Source organism: Pecten maximus, chromosome 1 (genome assembly GCF_902652985.1).
Source record: "Pecten maximus chromosome 1, xPecMax1.1, whole genome shotgun sequence".
In the NCBI taxonomy this organism is placed as follows: domain Eukaryota; kingdom Metazoa; phylum Mollusca; class Bivalvia; order Pectinida; family Pectinidae; genus Pecten; species Pecten maximus.
The window spans coordinates 38,252,061-38,270,853 of NC_047015.1; the positions used below are offsets into that span (position 1 = coordinate 38,252,061).

The 18,793-nt window shown below is 34.6% G+C and overlaps 1 protein-coding gene across 2 annotated transcripts; it reads left to right on the top strand.

Moving 5' to 3' along the window:
* Positions 1-317: 317 nt before the first annotated feature.
* On the top strand, positions 318-5,473 carry LOC117332822. 2 transcript variants are annotated; one of them, XM_033891870.1, is made up of 6 exons: positions 318-443; positions 2,006-2,159; positions 2,375-2,739; positions 3,904-3,999; positions 4,356-4,450; positions 5,142-5,473. In XM_033891870.1, exons 1-6 carry the CDS (start codon positions 365-367, stop codon positions 5,358-5,360), a joined length of 1,008 nt encoding a protein of 335 aa, XP_033747761.1. In that variant the 5' UTR covers positions 318-364; the 3' UTR covers positions 5,361-5,473. The 2 variants fall into 2 exon arrangements, with proteins under 2 accessions (XP_033747761.1, XP_033747769.1); XM_033891878.1 differs by having other exon boundaries at positions 2,411-2,739.
* Positions 5,474-18,793: the final 13,320 nt, after the last annotated feature.

Here is an 18,793-nt window from a genome sequence, read left to right on the forward strand (position 1 = left end):
CTTCTGGCCACATGTCCTCCGGCGACATGCTTTTACTAATACATTTTCTCATTTAAATGCATATTCGGAAAAATAAAGTGAGTGTCGTTATATGTAATGTTAATCATGATATAACAACAAACAAATTGTCAGATTTTATGAAAAACAAACAACACGTATTTAATTTATAAGATGCATGACGTGGTTCATTTTTCTTCCTAGAACTGCCCTGATCACGTGTTCTGATTCCGCGAAACTGTTCATGATTTACGTAGGTTGTGATAATTAAGTACCAAGCCTATTACAGACTCGATACTTATAAAAGAGAAACAAAATTGTGCAAATATCACAGTCATCCTGACCGGATAGGAAACGGACGTCAAACATGATCCTGATAGCTTTTTTCTGCTTTAGCCTGCTCAACTTCGGGCTGACAGCGGGCCAAGTCTACACAAGCGATGAAAGTGAGTTGTCATCAATATGTATATTTATTTATGTTTATTGATATCGTATGATTAGTAACAATAATGTTTTGGTCAGGGTATTTAGATATAGATCTAAAGACGTTTTTTTTTAACATTAATGCAGTTTTACTTATTGAAAACCTGGGCAAACATTTGTTTTAAATTAAACCAGCTTGAATTGTTTTTATGCTCCATAATGTAATTGTTATTTTTCAAATTAATAATTTTAATCAAATCCAGCCGCTGTTTTTGACTATTTAAAACATAAAAAGGTCGCAGATTTACCAGATTTTGAATTTTCCTTACTTTACTGGTTGTATTGGCATTAGCACTTTTTCCACCTAGACAGGCTAGGCTAGAACGTAGATTGATAGAGCTAACATTGGTAAATATTACCCTATCAGGACCTCCATTACTCATTTACTTATCTATTTTGTTAACAGAGGAAATAGAATTGAAAATGAAATAATAATCCAGTCTTCTTATTTTCAAAAGCGATGAGTTATAAAAGAACGACTATCGTTTATATGAGTGTAGAACGCAATGTTATTTAGCTTTATTATTATGTAACATTTCCATCATTCATAGGGAAACATATATATTTATCACTTAAATATGCTAGAAAAATTTAATAATATTCTAATTAATTCGCATTTTTTTTCTCCTATGCGATAAATTACATGTGTATAACTTTCACGTTGCACACGAGAATCGCTGTTTAGTTGATGTTGAATATTTATTCTTTGATGTAATTCTCGTTTAGGTTTTTTCTGTTTATATTTCGTAATGAGGATGCATTTTTACCATTCCTAATCAAGTTAATAAAACTGTTAGAGATCGATTAGATTTTAAGGTATATCATGAAATATAATAATATTTCCTTCCTACCGAAATGGAATCAGTTTACTGTTCATACTCTCATAAATAGGGTGGTATTGGCGCAGTGGTAACGCACTTGCCTTTCACATAAATAGCAGGGGTTCGATTCCCCGATTGGAAGTGAAATGGTATGGGGGTGATCTGTCCGACCACGTTGGTTTCTCCGGTACAGTAAAACAATGGTTGGGACAGCTTATGATAATACAAGAAAACAATGGCGAGGAGAGCTTATAATAATACAGAAAAATAATTATGGGGACAACTTATAGTAATACAGGAAAACAATGGTTTGGACAATAATAATACAGAAAAAGTAATCGGGGTGAGGACAGCTTATAATTATGCAGAGAAGCAATGGTGGAGACTAATGCAATAAAACAATGGCAAACATACATTACATTATATAAAAAAATAAATCGTAGATGGCACAACAGAAGACATTTTTTCGGGCATTGATAAAGGGAACATGACGAGATAACATGGATAAGACAAACTAACAGTTATATACATATATGACATATATAAAATGTCGAAAAATAAATCACTGTTCAAATCCTATAGTGATTGAACTGCGTTTTAATTGCGTGTGCGATGATATGGCCACTATGTGGTACAGATATATTCAATTAAGCGCACAATCATCCGTTTATCATACTCTATTTGTTTTACCTTTCTTCATACAGAGGTCACAGAATTAAATGAATACATACTAGAAAACTACATAGCAAGATTGAATAACGATTTTCCTGATCTGGAAGCAAGGTTTGCAGGTGTATGGGTAAAATGTGAAACGGAAGTGAACCGGACCATCGATATCTGTCTTGACTGCAAAGAAAGGTATGAAAGGAAAATTCTTTATATAATAAATAATTGTTACCGTTTCATGGTTAGGTCTTGATAGTAGGGCGGTGTGCTTTGATTGTTGGATTTTTCGTAGCGGCAATCCGCATTATTATAATTTTATAACATAATATTGTGTTTACCTTCCGATTTGGTTCAAAATCTCAATAAAATTACTCGACATTATTAGCAGGTTTTATGTCTTTCTACAGAAACCAAAATTCTAGCGGCCAGTCAGGGGGACAAGGCAACCAAAATTCTAGCGGCCAGTCAGGGGGACGTGGCAAGCTTAACTTGGACAAATTGATTTTAGGTCTTGTACCAGCTCCCCTAGGATTGGTATTTCGAGGCAATTTTGCAAAGAAATTTCCAAAGTTTTTTACAAAGACAATTCCAAAAATTGGCGAAACCGGTGTAAAGCATGTGGGAAAATTTTTCACCGGCACGTTACCAGACACGGGAAAGAAAGTGGGCAAATTCATTGAGAAAAAAATTGGAAAGCCCGTGAAAACCTTTTTCACTAAAACATTACCAGGTGTTGGGAAAAAAATCGGAGAAGGCTTCAAAAAGTTTGGAGGTACATATATGATTTTCTATTTAATGTAGTGCTGGGTGCTTTTATTATGTTCAGTTTTCATATTGAAGGATTGGTTGGGTTTAACTTCATCGAGCCATAGCGACAAATATTGAACGAATATATAGAAGATATTAAAAATGGTTTCCCATTTAATATAAGATATATTTCACGAGTATGACAGAATATCGTTATTTTCACGAGTGCAAAGCACGAGTGAAAATATCGAAATATTCGGTCATACGAGTAAAATATATGTTATATTAAAAGGGAAACCATTACATTTTCTTTATACTTGAAAACAAAATTGAAATCATCGAATAGTGTCGAAAAGTGCGGGAATCATTGGCATTATTAATGACGTCGTCTCTTTATGACGTTACTCCACGTCAACTTGATGGCGCCATTTTGGAAGGACTGATCAACGCAATGTAAGCGTTTTCTGCTGTTGTTGGAGAATATGTACATGAATTGCTAACGTCAAGTGCGTATTTTGTTAAAAACAAGTCGGAATATTTCAGAAATACAGCAAAATAACTAATTTATCTGTCTTCGCTTCGATTGTAAAAATCGCCAAGTGAATACGATGGTTCGCTCTGATTGGTCAAAAACGGAAAACTGTTATTTTCACTGCAAAATATTATATCTTCACTGCTAATCGCTACAGTGAAAATATAAGTTTTATTAGTTTGATAGATTTCTATATTTCAATGGTAAAGATGCAATAAAGTTCGTTACCTCGGTCTGGATTGAGATGACTCGTTTTATTCTAACTACCGTTAAAGGGCTATTTCTTCTGCAAAGTTAGTACGCATTTCCTCTGGTCAATTTAAAGCGATGTTATAAACAGCAACGTATTTGTTTCTTATACATATTTATCAATACTAGCATTTTAAGTGATATTTTTCTCTCTTTTTTTTGTTAAGGGTTGATAAAATCATTTTCAGCCAAAAATACATGTTTTAAGTAAGATCATTAATGAATACCTTCGATTTAACCTGTTATGTCCGACCAAAATGTATTGGTGTATTATATCAGACGTAAGAATAGTACTAATCATTAAGCTGTGTCAGTGTTTATGTAAACATTATCAGATTACCATATGTGAAATGCATGCGTTGATTTGTTTTTATCTAATTAATTCTTATTATCTTCACGAATCTACAGACCTCTTTGGCCGCCGTAGAAGGGCCGCATCGCAGTGTCCTTCTTGTGACTTAATTGACACCGAAAGCAAAAGTTCAGAACAAATCGATAGGGACGGTAAGCATTTTAAAACTAAAAAACTCCGAGTACACTGTATTGTTTTGATGTTCTAACAATAGAAATAAGCATGACGAAAATAAAGCTTAAATACGAATATCCCATTTCAATAGACAAAATATCAAAACCAGTATCAAATTATGCAGTATTACATCGGTGAATGAAAACTCCTTAAGTGTATCAGTATAAAACATACCACCAAAAACGTTCATTGGAGAATATGTTTTACAGTAATTCTACTTCTTTCTTTCCCCTCGAAATAATAAATACTTCCTTCATAGTTCGAATCTCCGAAGAATAATTATGACAAAATTTTCAATCTTATTTGATATTCTTTCGTTTTTCTTCTCAATCAGTTTGTGGTGATGCAGCTGCCAATATCTTTCGAGAGTACGCCAACACAGTCGCCATCTTAAATTGGCTCATTGAAGGGAACAACATCGTAACCAAGGTAAAGAATACTTACTTCTTAAAACTGCAATATCGTACATTGTGTAATATAATTGTTAGTTGAAAATGAAGCCATTTTGAAAATTATTTTTTTGAAGATGGCATACTTCTTGGAATGATGTACCAGCTGTTATGACTATAAACTAACGTCCCATATCGACATCCTTACGTGTTAATTGTACATGACCTACCAGTTTTAAACATCGGTTGAATTTTTTCCTTTGAGAAATAGTTCTACCTCACAATGACGACAGATTTTACATATTTATGAGTATTTGTGCTTTGCAGTTTCTAATTAAAAAATGTAATTATTTCATGGATTTCGCATGTAATGGAAACAAATACTACCTCCTATTTAACACATTACTGTGATATTTTTTCGAATTCACGTATTCATGAAATTGGCATTTGACCCTGATATTAAATCTCATTTGTGCCGTCACAATTTTCGGGACCCTTAGGAGTTATGACGTCAAACTTGAAGTAAAATGGAACTTACAACCAATCATATGTCTGCAACGTGTTGTTACACGCGATGAAAACAATTATATAAGAAATAGTAATAATATTTGAAAGAGCCAATTTGCAACAAGTATAGGAAAATGGCGCTTGTTCGACATGTTGTTATTTTTACATTAATATAATAGATTATAAAGAATATAAGCTATATTGAAATTCATCTTTGACTACAGGTGTCCTACAGGAAATCAGATATGGTCAAGATACCCTCACACAATATACACAGTGCGAAGCCTTTCACTGTCACCTACAGTATCGGACTAAACGACACTCCAAAAAATTATAAAGAAACTACTGCATCGCTGAACATAGCTGATAGCACGAGCACGAACAAGGCGTTTGGAAAGGCCCTTGCTGATAAAATCTGGAACGAGTATGTATTTGGAGCCTAATCCTAAGCCAAAACCAGCAGCTATGTTTTTACTTCTTATTATCATTTATCTATTTTATTTACATTTTTGATTCGTATTTCCCCTTTTAATATTAAATATTTCTGCAATGCCAACATTGTCTTGTTATCATTTCAAAGCATTAAGTTGTTGACAGGTAACCCAATATTGGTATAGATAGCGTAGTGACCTAGATAGAAAAAAAACAACAACCAAAGAATAGCAATTTTGATAAAAACTTGATAAAACGAGGGAAAATCGGAGGATATAGATTTACAAAGAAACACATCAAATATTACAAGGAGAATAAAACCAAGTGTTCCGGAAAAGTAAACGTCTTCTACTTTATCAACAAGGCACATCAACGAGCATCGCGCACATTTATTTTCATTCAAATAAATTGAATCCTTTACAGAGAGGTCATGATGTCGACCAAACATATTTCCCCTCGTCTTTTATAACTTGTATCTTTCAAAACTCGGTTTCGTATTTCTGTCAATTTGACCACTCTAGATAAAAAGGAAGCAGGCGATAAGCTCCGGTAGTGTACCATGTGGCCTTAAAACGTAGGTCTCTGTTATAAGAACAAACTTGAACTGTAAATCCTCGAAGTTTACTGTTAACCCTGCACGCCACTTCTAGATTCGTATGAACGATTGCACTGGTTCAGACTATATACACCTATATTATACGAAATTGATGAACGTATGGGGCTAATGCACGGCACACACTCCTCTACATATCAATGTATGTGACGGCTAACTTTTTTGTTTTCTTACTTCCCTTCTGGATTTTCACAATTTGGCCCCTAGAATCACCAACATGTCCTAGAAGGACGAAAGAGCAGTTATACATTAATCGTTCGGTATAAACTTATGTGTCTTTTGTAAAATTCTCAACGTTCGTCTACCCAGCATACTTTCTTCGTGCGATCATGCAAATGACCCAATAATTATCTTGATCTCCGATTTTAAAAAAGGATCAAGGTGATTCATTTTCAAATAGAAAATATGCTTATTCCTAAAACAAAGACTGGAAGTTTGGATGAGGCAAAATATTGCAACATTAGAGGTGAATAAATTTCAAATAGTGATAATTCCATAACGGGACGACCGAATTAGTGGTGTAGACACTAGAAATTTGGATAACAAATAACACAGTGTTACCAGTGGGAAAAACGAGATAGTAGCTGCTGGTGATGACAGGCTTAATTGGTTACAGATAAATAATGTAATTACTGAATTACTGGCCACTGTTTTTATGGCTGCTATGCAAAGGGAAAACGAAATGCTTGCAAGACAGCCAATGGTAGATAGCATAACAAATCAATTAGTAGTGGCCTGATAGTTAAACGAACGAATTTACATGTATTATCGCCGATATTCGAAATGTATTAGCTATTTTAGTGCAAGAAATAATACAAGTTAATATGGAAATGCTACCTATACATATATATGCATGCAGAACCAAATCACAACGTCATAGAAGTGCACTTTAAAACAGAGAATATTGACGCTCCTGCCCAAAATTGATTAAATGAATCAACACTACGGTGATCCTAGAAAAAAAGGAAGATAACATGTTCCAGAAAAGGCTGGATTCTTCAGGTCCATCGTCACGCTTGAATGATTGTACACATCGAATTTGTCGGAGATATCAATAGTTTTATCATTGTGTGAAATTTGATCAAAATCCCTCAAAGAGCGCTGACAAATTTCGGCGTTACGTTCATACGTACATTCATACAAGACGGACGGAGCGGAAACCTAAAGTCCTCTGGTTTCACTGGTAGGGAACTAATAAATGGGAAAGGTTTTAATTTAATTACCATGAAGATGATTGACACCTAAGAATACTTTAAATGTAACATCCCTCTTGCTTTCGTTTATCAGATTGATATATAAATGGTTCTAGCGTCAATAAAATTAAATAGGTATCTCGGTATGAGTATACATCCACCCCACGGGCGCTTGCATAGAAAATGAGAAAAAAAAATTATATCAGCGGTATGTGTACTGTGTAATACAGAAGGCCGGAAACACCGCCATGAGCGAAACGGCACCCCATCTCACTTCAATCGACTAAAAAACACATTTATTTAAACTGACACGGTGCACACTATATGCCACCGTCATCAGAAAACATTCATATTTAACCTACCGTGTCACTCAATACGAATTGTTACATCCAAAACACAACAATCCGTGAAAACATTGCCGAATTCCTCACTCAGAACGCCATTTTTCAAACGGCTCCCTCAGCCTGTCCAGATTCTTCATTTACATACGGGGTTGAAAGGTCATGCGATTATATAATCGACTGTCACCTGCAGGTGCACTTTTTGGGGTCATCTCGGCATACTTTATTTTACAGGTGCATGCACAGGACGTCGTTTACGATATCACGGACTAATAAGATAAAATATTCAATGCCATGCAGTGATGAAATCGTCCTTTCTTTTTCTTCAACTGCATCATTTCGGTAGTTGTTGAACTTCGTTTTCAATCAAAAAGATTGCATACAACGGTGCTCAATAACTTGTTCAAGAGGGCCGGGACATTATACGTATACCATGAACAAGCAGTATCAGTTGAAATTTTTCGAAGTTAAAATTTGGATGGGGTAATAGCTGATAGTTGTTTGATATTTTGATTCTTTATTGTACTTGCCATCTATTTAGGGCTATGCCTATCTTCAATTTAAAAAAAATGGACCCCTACATTACTAGTTAAAAATATATAGACCACACACAATACCGATAAGAATAAGAGGTTGTTCTGGGTATTCTGGCGTTAGCCCTAAAATACTATAAAAGTCTGGCGTTGACACAAAATAACCACTACTGCCCCCTCAAGTTTTCTTTTTTCTTTCTCATTTCAATTCAGTTTCATAATTCTGTAAGCACTTCAGCCAGCTTGATTATTATTAGAGTAGCGTTTGATGCTTACACACTCAATTAATCAGGTAATTCATCAATAACTTAAATTTTATATATGCGAGCGATGTAAAGTGGAATTAATGGATAATCAGTATTACAAAGAATACTTTACAATGCGTTAAACTCTTTGACATTGTCACTGGTGGTTTAAAGGTTTTAAAGCACACACCCCCCCCCCCCCACCCCCCCACACCTAAAATTGTCAAAGTAAGGGTATCTTAAAAAACGAATTCCCGTATCAATCAGCGAAATAATGATATAAAATCATTAAAAAACATCTCTCATATACTAGTTTTTATAAAACACACCAGGTATGAATCTATCGTGAAATACACTAGAATGCAGGATTTTGCATTTACCTATTTTTCAGGGGGAGTACCCGCGGACACCCCCCCCCCCCCCCCCCCCCCCCCCTTAATTTCGCACGCCCCCTTATTAAAAATCCTGTGTCCGCCCCTGATTGTAGACACCAAGGGGCAAACTGATATCGAGTGTATTAAAATCGAAATCAAGTAAGAAAGTAATACTGTTTCGAAAATTTGAATAAAAAGGGGTTTAAAACAAAATGACATACCATTGTGAAATAAAAATTTTTTTAAATACATTCTCTATGCAAGCGCCTGTGATCCACCCTACAATCAACAAGTATCAGAAATTAGTAAAATCAATGGATTATACTCCCAGAAAATACTCCAATACAACTTAAATGTATTGGCGTGCATATAACATTAGAATCATGTAGAATAATCATATATCTGAAACTTAATTAAACAAAAACGTAAAAAATGATCGATGAAAGAACTCAAATAGTAGTGAGTTGACACGGTAGGTTAGGTGGCACACCGAACCAAACCAAAGGTGGTACTCAATACAGTATATAATTATAGCCATAACATATCCTTGAATTATGACAAACAATTAGCGGACGGATCCAAAACTGGCAATCCTACATATTTCAAGTTAATTTTATCCTTATATCATAAGCTCAGTAGTAAGAATTTGACTTTTGATCTAGCTGCCCTTAAGCGTACAGACCCGAATATGTTTTGCAATACGTGTATATTGAATAGAATTCTATCAGCAAATTCAGTGTGTCCGAAGTTACAGCCAGTGCAAGCATCTCAGAACGACGGGAAATCGGCGACTAACTTAAAAATTTCGGGAGCATGAAATACTTGAATAAAAGTGTGCCTATATCTAATTAGCACAATGAATTCGACATAGCGTCTCGGCTAAAGATGTGAAATTGCCAGATAACCTTATAATATGGGACATGTTATCAATGATAAGATAGCAGGAATCCTTTAGGACACGGGTACAATTACCTGATCAGAAATAAGATGCTGGGTCACCTGTCTAACGGTATGGACTTCCCCAGGGTTTACTCTCCTTTCTCCAACTTTTAAAGAAAAAGGAATAATATCAACACTAGATACTAATAGCGGTGACATTATGGAATGTTAGGTATAAAAATCTCTGATTTTGGGTAATATGTATAAAAATGTTATATACTAAGTATGCACTCGGACAAAAGTTAAGCACCGCCATTATTTCAAAAAGTGCTTTAATTTGGTGGAAATAATACATTAATGCATTATTGATACCAATATGATAACACTATGATGTAATTTTAGAACTTCCGTTATTAATAAACACTGTTTAAGAAATAAAATAAATATCGACAGAATAACAAAACCATGATTCTAACTCAAAATCAATTATATAGATTTGCATAAAGATTCACTGAAAAAGGAAAAGAAGAATAAGACGTGTCCCAAAATAGTAAGCGTCCTTAAGAAAAAAAGAGTTATCGGCCGCTGACTAAGGTGGACGGTGGATATCAGCTCTGAAGAATTTGCAGTATATATAGGTCTAAAGGGTGCAGGTTTGATCAAAACTGGTACAGGTGTTCAATAAGTATGAGCAGAATTCATATCCAGGTTGATATGGTACAGCAAAACCAGTATTTTTGAAAGAAAATGAAGTTTTCGGGCAAAACACCATTGATAAGCAATATTTGAATCACACGGAAATTTATTTAAGTCTGGGAAATGTCATTCTCGCAGAACATCTTAGCGGTATACAAAGAACCGGTAATATGTGGCGAATATACGCCGACAACGTTACAGACCGATTAACACTTTTAATCAGAGGGATAAACATAAGGTGGAAAACAAGTTTCCCTTGTACCTGAAAACCCTAGAAAACCCAAATATGACCCTGAAATGACAACAAGGTTAAAAATACCAAACATACCGCTATCAGCGGATGACGGAATGATAACGAGAGCATTGGAACAGGGAGGATGTGACGTACTAGAAATGTACAGGGAGAAACTGAGGGTGAACAATAAATTAACCAACTGCGACAATGGAGATAGGATTGTTTTTGTAAAAAAAAAAACAAGAGGCCCAATGGGCCTGTATCGCTCACCTGGCTCTACAGCAAATTTTCAGTTGATTGAGGATATTTCTACAGATGCTATGCTGATAACAAATTTATTCAAATATCAGAGTAAGCTAGGTTGATTCATGTCAATAAATTTTCTTGTTCTTCATTCCAGCATACTATTGGCCTAATATTGGGTCTTGGTGACTCTTGGCTATCGCAAGATTTAAAAATATTTAACCTCTGTGATCTTGAATGTATGTCAATGTCATTCATTTGAACAAACTTGGTAGCCCTACACCCCAGCATGCTACAGACAGGCCCAATATAAAGTCCCTGGGCCTCTTGGTTATTGAGAAGAAGTCGTTTGAAGATTATAGCCTACATTATGTATTTGACCCATGTGACCTTGAATGAAGGTCAAGGTCATTTATTTGAACAAACTTTGTAGCCCTTCACCCCAGCATGCTACAGGTCCAATATCAAGTCCCTGGGCTTCTTGGTTATTGAGAAGAAGTCGTTTGAAGATTATAGCCTATTTGACCCATGTGACCTTGAATGAAGGTCAAGGTCATTTATTTGAACAAACTTTGTAGCCCTTCACCCCAGCATGATACAGGCCCAATATCAAGTCCCTGGGCTTCTTGGTTATTGAGAAGAAGTTGTTTGAATGAAAAAGTTGACGCCGGACGGCCGGACGGACGGACGGACGACGGACGCCGCACCATGGCATAAGCTCACTTGCCCTTCGGGCAGGTGAGCTAAAAAAATGAAAAAAGATCTCCCAAAATACATGCAAATGGGAAAATATTATGGCAACGTATGGTACTACGGACAGCCAAGACATGATACTCGAAAATGTACAAAGTGTTTAGAAGAAGGCCACACATACACACAATGTGAAAATGATTGGAAATGCCTGGCTTGTAACGAAAGCGGACACAGGAAAACATAGTGTCAAATTAAAGAAGAAAATGATGTAAACAACGAGGAAACCAACATAGAAAACATAGAGGAAGACGAGGAGAAAGAAACAACGACAGAAAAGAACACAAACCAAGATAGAAAAAAGAATCCAAACATCGAAAGATGACAAAGGAGAGGCGGCACGAACACAAAGGACAATGGAAATGTTTGTGAATAAGCCTCGTCAGGAATTTGGAACACCAGTTAAAAGGAAAAAAAGAAGCGATTCAAAGAGTCGTACTCCGCCTTCGCCAGTGGAGACCGACCCTAAGAAAAAGAAAAAAGATCAAAAAATTAAATCGAAATGAAAGTGAATGCCCAAGGGCTAAGAGACAAATGTAAAAAACAAAGATTATATGAATGGATAAAACAACAAAAAGCAGATATTTGTTTATTGAACGAAACACATATAACAGATGAAATAATAGATATTATAAACGAGGAAGTAAAAGACTTTGGTACGTTTTATCATAGCTGTGGTACAAATCTGAGTAGAGGGGTATTGATATTAGTTAAAACAAATGTTGACATAAATATAAAAGATATATATAAATTTGATGCTGGGCCTAATAGATATATGGAGACTTAAAAATAAAGAAAAAATACAATTCACATGGCGTAGAAATAGAAATGATGAAGCCAGTAGAATTGACTATTTTTTAATAAATAAAGATTTAACTAATTTAATGAGGTCGGCTGATATCAGACGGGCAAAAGTTAGAAGTACCGATCATCAAGCAATATCAATAAAAAATTATAAAAATGACAATAAAGGTCACGGTATATGGAAAATAAATAATGCGATGATGGACGACAAGCAATACATAGATATAATTAAAACATGCATAAATGATACAGTGAGATATGGTAATGAACATCACCTAAACAAAAGGGAAATATGGGATTGTTGTATATTGACAATCAAACACGTAACAATAAAATACTGTAAAGAAAAAACAAAATTAAAGAAATTTGAATTACAATCAACTGAAAAAAAGTTACGTGCATTAAACGAAAAGAATACGCTAAGTGAAAGGGAAAAAACTGAAGCTGAAAGATTAGAAAGACAGGTAGAAGATTGGTACGATGAAAAATCAAAGGGAGCTCAAATCAGGTCGCGAATAAACTGGATAGAAAAAGGATAAAAAAGCAACAAATATTTTTTTTGCGTTGGAAAAAAAATAGGCAATCAAAAATGATCAACAATGAAGCAGAAAATGAGAAAGGAAAAATCGTTAGAGAAAATGAACGAATCCTGTTTGTGATAAGGGACTTTTAAAAAAATTTATATACTACTACAAATCCGGATAAAAAATGAAATACACAAATTAAACAAGAGGCCCATGGGCCTTAACGGTCACCTGATTTTTGAAATATTTCAGTAAATTTGAATGAAAGAATGATTTTCAAAACAAATAAAACAAATGATAGTCAAAAATGTGATTTCCCTTTAACTATAACGCAAGACCCCAGGGCTAGGAAATTCACAATTATGGTAAAGCACCTTAAGACCCTTCGATCTGTGAAGAGTATTTAATTCTACCTTATTTGGGCTGTAAGAAGAAGATTTTTAAAAGGGCCTGTTTCCAAAATGGCCCCTTCTCTGATTCAAATTTCCTGTTGGTGGTGCATTGCCCATGCCGTTGTGGTCACACATCTATAAAGTATAAAGATTTAGGTCACTTGGTTTGTTTTTTATGGTTCCTCAAAGTTGTATCTTTCAGAAGCTGTCTAAGTGTTGATAAAATGTGCATGTTATGTAAAATATTAATGAAAATCTAATCAAATGATGGTCACCGTAAAGAATACGTTCATAGCATGATTGTGACAAGAAATCATGTTTCCATCGCGCCATTTGGCTGTTTTATGGAAGAAACAATCTCAAAAATGCCATTTTCGATGATAACATTTTAGACACAAAAACTGTGTTTTTAGAGAATACACCCTTTTATGGGCGTTGGATGCAAACCAATTTATATCCTATTAAAAAGTACTTAATATGCTATTGATGAGAGGAAAAATCATCAATATGTAAGTGGTGGAACATTTTCAAATCTTGGGTTGAATTAGCCTATGGTTGAATTGCCGACTTTCCACTTTCTTTAGATAATTAACAAAAACACGAGAGTATTTGCTCGGTATGTTGAGAATATGTACACAGATATGAAAAAAAGTGAGAGAAATACTTTTTCATAAAAAAAATCCAAGATGGCTACTTCACAAGTCCCCGTGGTTGAAGACATTGGCTGACAAATAGACAGAACAACAAACAAAACTAGATCAAGATCAAAACACAGGATTTCCAACTAGAAAATGATTGCAGACATGTTCTCGTTCTGACGAACGCTTTTGTACGTTTTACCTACGATTTCTCTTCGTTTTCTCTTCGCTTCCCTTCTTTAACCGATCAATTGACTTTCAACCCTCTCTGTGACCTTGAACTTCGAAGGTCAAGGTCAAATATGTGCATACCTTTTGTAGCCAGTCATTAATGCTTTATATGTGCCAATTATCACGTCTGTTGGTGTCAGAGTATTGGAGGAAAAACATTTCAAGTGTAATTGTAGGATAGTATTTAATTTTGGCATTTAAATGCTTTCCTATGTATTTTTTCTGAGATAAAGTTGACGTTTTGACCTGGAAACGTTGCAAACATCTTCAAACAAACGTTTTCTTAAATATACAATAAAAATTAACCGTTTGAAAGAGAATTTGAAATTTTCGATTTTTGATCATTTGTCCTCTGTGACCTTGAACGAAGGTCAAGGTCATTGAAAAGCAATCAAGTTTGTAGGCATCCGTACATGCTATCACTGTGCCAAATATAACATCTGTGTATGTAAAGATTTTGGAGCAGAGGGTAATTAAGGGCATTTTGGGGAAAATTTGAATTTTGGCGGGAAAACAAACATTTTTCAAAGTGCCATTTCTTCGTCATTTTTTATCGAACGACCATAAAACTTGCACTGTTCGTCTTCATTATTCATGCACTTTGCAATGCAGTCAAAAATCAACTCATTTTGAATTTTGAATTTTTGACCTTGATTTGACCTTGCGCTTAGCCCTTGACCTTGACATATTTTCTGATAACATATCGTGGAGAAAAGTGAGCCCCGCCAATGAACTACAAGATGCATTGATTGTTTAAGGAAAAAAACGAACGAACAAAGAACCTGATTCAAAAGAATTTTAAATCTTTATATCGATACTGTTTATTTAGTCGTTAGATATCATAAAACTGTCATGAAAATATTCCTCTGATATTCAATATAAAATTTTGTATATAATAAGCTATATAATAGGGTTTCAGACAAGGTTGTTATTCATTTCCCCTTTTCTTTCAATTTACAACCACATTCAGGCGGCGATATGAGAACGTTCCACCACATGGAATTCGCTGATTTTTGGTACACATATGAAACAAGTAAAGCTCTATCCGATTTTGTGATGGAAATTTGCATCCAAAACTATATAACGGGAGAAAATTGCAATTTTATGGCATTTTTCTTCATAATTGTGTCTCTGCAAGTGCATTTTCATCCGAGAAAATTTTTTGTTTTATGTTTTATGAATAAACACGATGTTTTGGAAATATTTATCAAAAGAAATTTATACTATGTTGCGAATTACAATTTCGAGATAACCTTCTTTTATTTACGACCTTATGTCTTTGATGCTCAAAATGACAACTTTATAAAAATACATTTTCACTGACATTATGAAATCTGGGTGTCGGAAAGGTGTAAAATTATTCTTCGGAAAAGAAAAAAACTGTAGTTGAGCTAGATAAGAAATTATACGGAGGCAGGCTCCTATGGAGAATTAACATTACTGGAAACAGGCCCTTTCTGTTAATTCGACCCTTTTTGGCCCCGCCCATCAGCCCCTGGGGGTCAGTCAGGGCCAACATGTACATACCATCAAACTGTCATCCCAAGCTGATAATGTTAACGAAGTTAGAATGAATTCCAATAAAAATTCAACAAATAATAGTCAAAAATGTGATTTCCCTATATAAACTATAGTAAAGTTTACCCCCTCCCCAGGGGCAAACAGGAGACCCTAGGGTCATGAAATTCACAATTTTGGTAAAGCACCTTAAGATCCTTCCATCTACGTAGAGTATTTGATTCTACCATATCTGAGAGTAGAGAAGAAGATTTTTGAAATTTTAGTCAATTTGACCCTTTTTGGCCCCGCCCATCAGCCCCTGGGGGTCAACTAGGGCCAACCTGTACATACCATCAAAGTGTCATCCCATGCTGATAATTCGATACAAGTTAGAATGAATTCCAATACAAATCCAACAAATAATAGTCAAAAATGTGATTTCCCTATATAAACTATAGTAAAGTTTACCCCCTCCCCTGGGGCAAACGTGAGACCCCAGGGTCATGAAATTCACAATTTTGGTAAAGCACCTTAAGATCCTTCCATCTATGAAGAGTATTTGATTCTACCATATCTAAGAGTAGAGAAGAAGATTTTTGAAATTTTTGTAAATTTGACCCTTTTTGGCCCCGCCCACCAGCCCCTGGGGGTCAACTAGGGCCAACATGTACATACCATCAAACTGTCATCCCATGCTGATAATTTGATACAAGTTAGAATGAATTCCAATACAAATCCAACAAATAAAAGTCAAAAATGTGATTTCCCTATATAAACTATAGTAAAGTTTACCCCCTCCCCAGGGGCAAACATGAGACCCCAGGGTCATGAAATTCACAATTTTGGTAAAGCACCTTAAGACCCTTTCATCTATGAAGAGTGTTTGATTCCACCTTATCTGAGAGTAGAGAAGATTTTTGAAGTTTTAGTCAATTTGACCCTTTTTGGCCCCGCCCCTCAGGCCCCTGGGGGGGTGGGGACCATATAATTCACAATTTTGGTTCACCCTCAGCCATGGAAGCTTCCTGTAAAATTTCATTGAATTTAGTTCAGCAGTTTTTAAGAAGAAGTTGAAAATGTAAATTGTTTACGACGCACGACGCACGACGCACGACGCCGGACAAAAGGCGATTGCAATAGGTCAACTGAGACTTCGTCTCAGGTGACCTAAAAATTGGAGACCGATAACGCTTTTGAACATCGACTACAAAATATCAGCGTATGCATTAGCAAATAGATTAAAAAATGTTATGCATGAAATAATACACACTGACCAAAACTGTTATATCAAAAATAGATTTATAGGATTTAATATTAGACAAATACAAGACATTATTGATTATTCAGAAAAATTTAATATAGATACATGTATTGTATTTCTTGACTTCAAAAAAGCGTTTGATTCGATAGAATGGGAATTTGTGTACGCGTGTTTAGAGAAGTTTGGCTTTGGGGAATCATTTATTCATTGGATAAAAACACTTTATACAAATATTAGGGGAATGGTTAAAAATAACAATTGGTTGACAGGGGACTATGGAATTTCAATGGGAATAAGACAAGGATGTCCACTTTCTTGCTTAATTTTTGTTATTGCGGTTGAGGTGTTAGCTATAAAAATAAGGAGTGAGCAAAATATTTCAGGATTTAAACTTAAAAGAAGGCACGTGAAGATAGCACAATTAGCGGACGACACAACATTATTTTTGAAATATGGTGACATTGAAAATGCAATAAAAGTTGTAAAAGAATTCGGGAAGTTATCAGGACTAGTACTAAATGAGGGTAAAACAGAGGGTCTATTATTAGGACCTAACAAGCGGAGAAATAATTTGTATAGTGGTATTAATTGGCGAGCAGAAGTAAATCTCTTGGGATATATTTCGGAACTAATAAGAAAGTATGTAGTAACTTGAATTGGCAAAACAAAAAAACGATAGATGAAATGTTAAAAAACTGGAAAAAAAGAAAACTCACAATGATTGGGAAAATATTCGTGGTGAATTCTTTGATCATTCCAAAAGTTACTTACCTAGCCAATGTACAAACGACTGAAAACAATTATATTAAGGAACTAGAAAAGAGCTATACATGAGTTCGTATGGGATGGTAAACGGGAAAAAGTTAAAAGAAAAACACTAATAGGAACATATGAAAAGGGAGGACGGAATATGAGAGATATTGAGTCCCATATTAAAATGATGAATATAAGTTGGATAAAAAGGCTAGTAAACAAAACTGATGCAAACTGGAAAATAATTCCCATTGATCTTTTTAACAAATTTGGTCAAAATCTTCTTATTTTAAAGATGAACATTGATAAGAGAGATAATCTCATTAGTAGAAATGAGTATTTACCACACTTTTATAGAGGTACAATGTATTTTAGATTCATGGATTAGCATTAATGGGGGGTATTAAAAAAAGTTCTAACTTTGCAAATATCCGACAGGAGGTTATATGGGGAAATAGAAATATTAAAATTAAAGGGAAATGTCTATTGATAAATAATTTCATTGAAAGCGGGCTGATATTTATAGATGATATACTAAATGAAAATAATGAAATAGATGAAATAGATATACTACATAAACTGAAAAATAAACGAAACTGGATTAGTGAAATAACGCAATTGAAAAAAAGCTATACCATTCGAATGGAAGTGGACAATAAAGTCACAGATATCAAAACATATAAAAGTTAAAACAACAGTGCGGATTCAAATTTATGATAAAAGAAACTCAAAATATGTTACAGTTGAACAACTTACAAATAAGAGTGTATATGACATACTTGTTTCTCGCAAATTTGAGCAAACACATTGTAGGCAATTGTGGAGAAATAGTTTTGATATAATACATACACAAACTTACATTGATCTTATGATTTTTATATTTAAATGTTTAGCAGACAACAAACAAAAAATGTTCAGATGGAAACTATTCCATAATATTATCCCGGCAAAATGGCATCTTTATAAATGGAAAATAGAAGAAGACGATATGTGTAATGTATGTAAAATACAAGAAAATTATTTACACTATTTCATAGAATGCAAATACCTGAATGAATTTTGGCAGCAAATTGAACATTTATTCCAAGGTTTTGGATATACAATAAATCCTAGAAAATTACATTAACTTATCATAGGGTACAAACATTGAACAAGACTGGTCAATGATATCGATTACTCGGAGGATGTGGTAAGAGTTGATACGACCAACACGGAGACTGAGCTATTGATATGATTGAC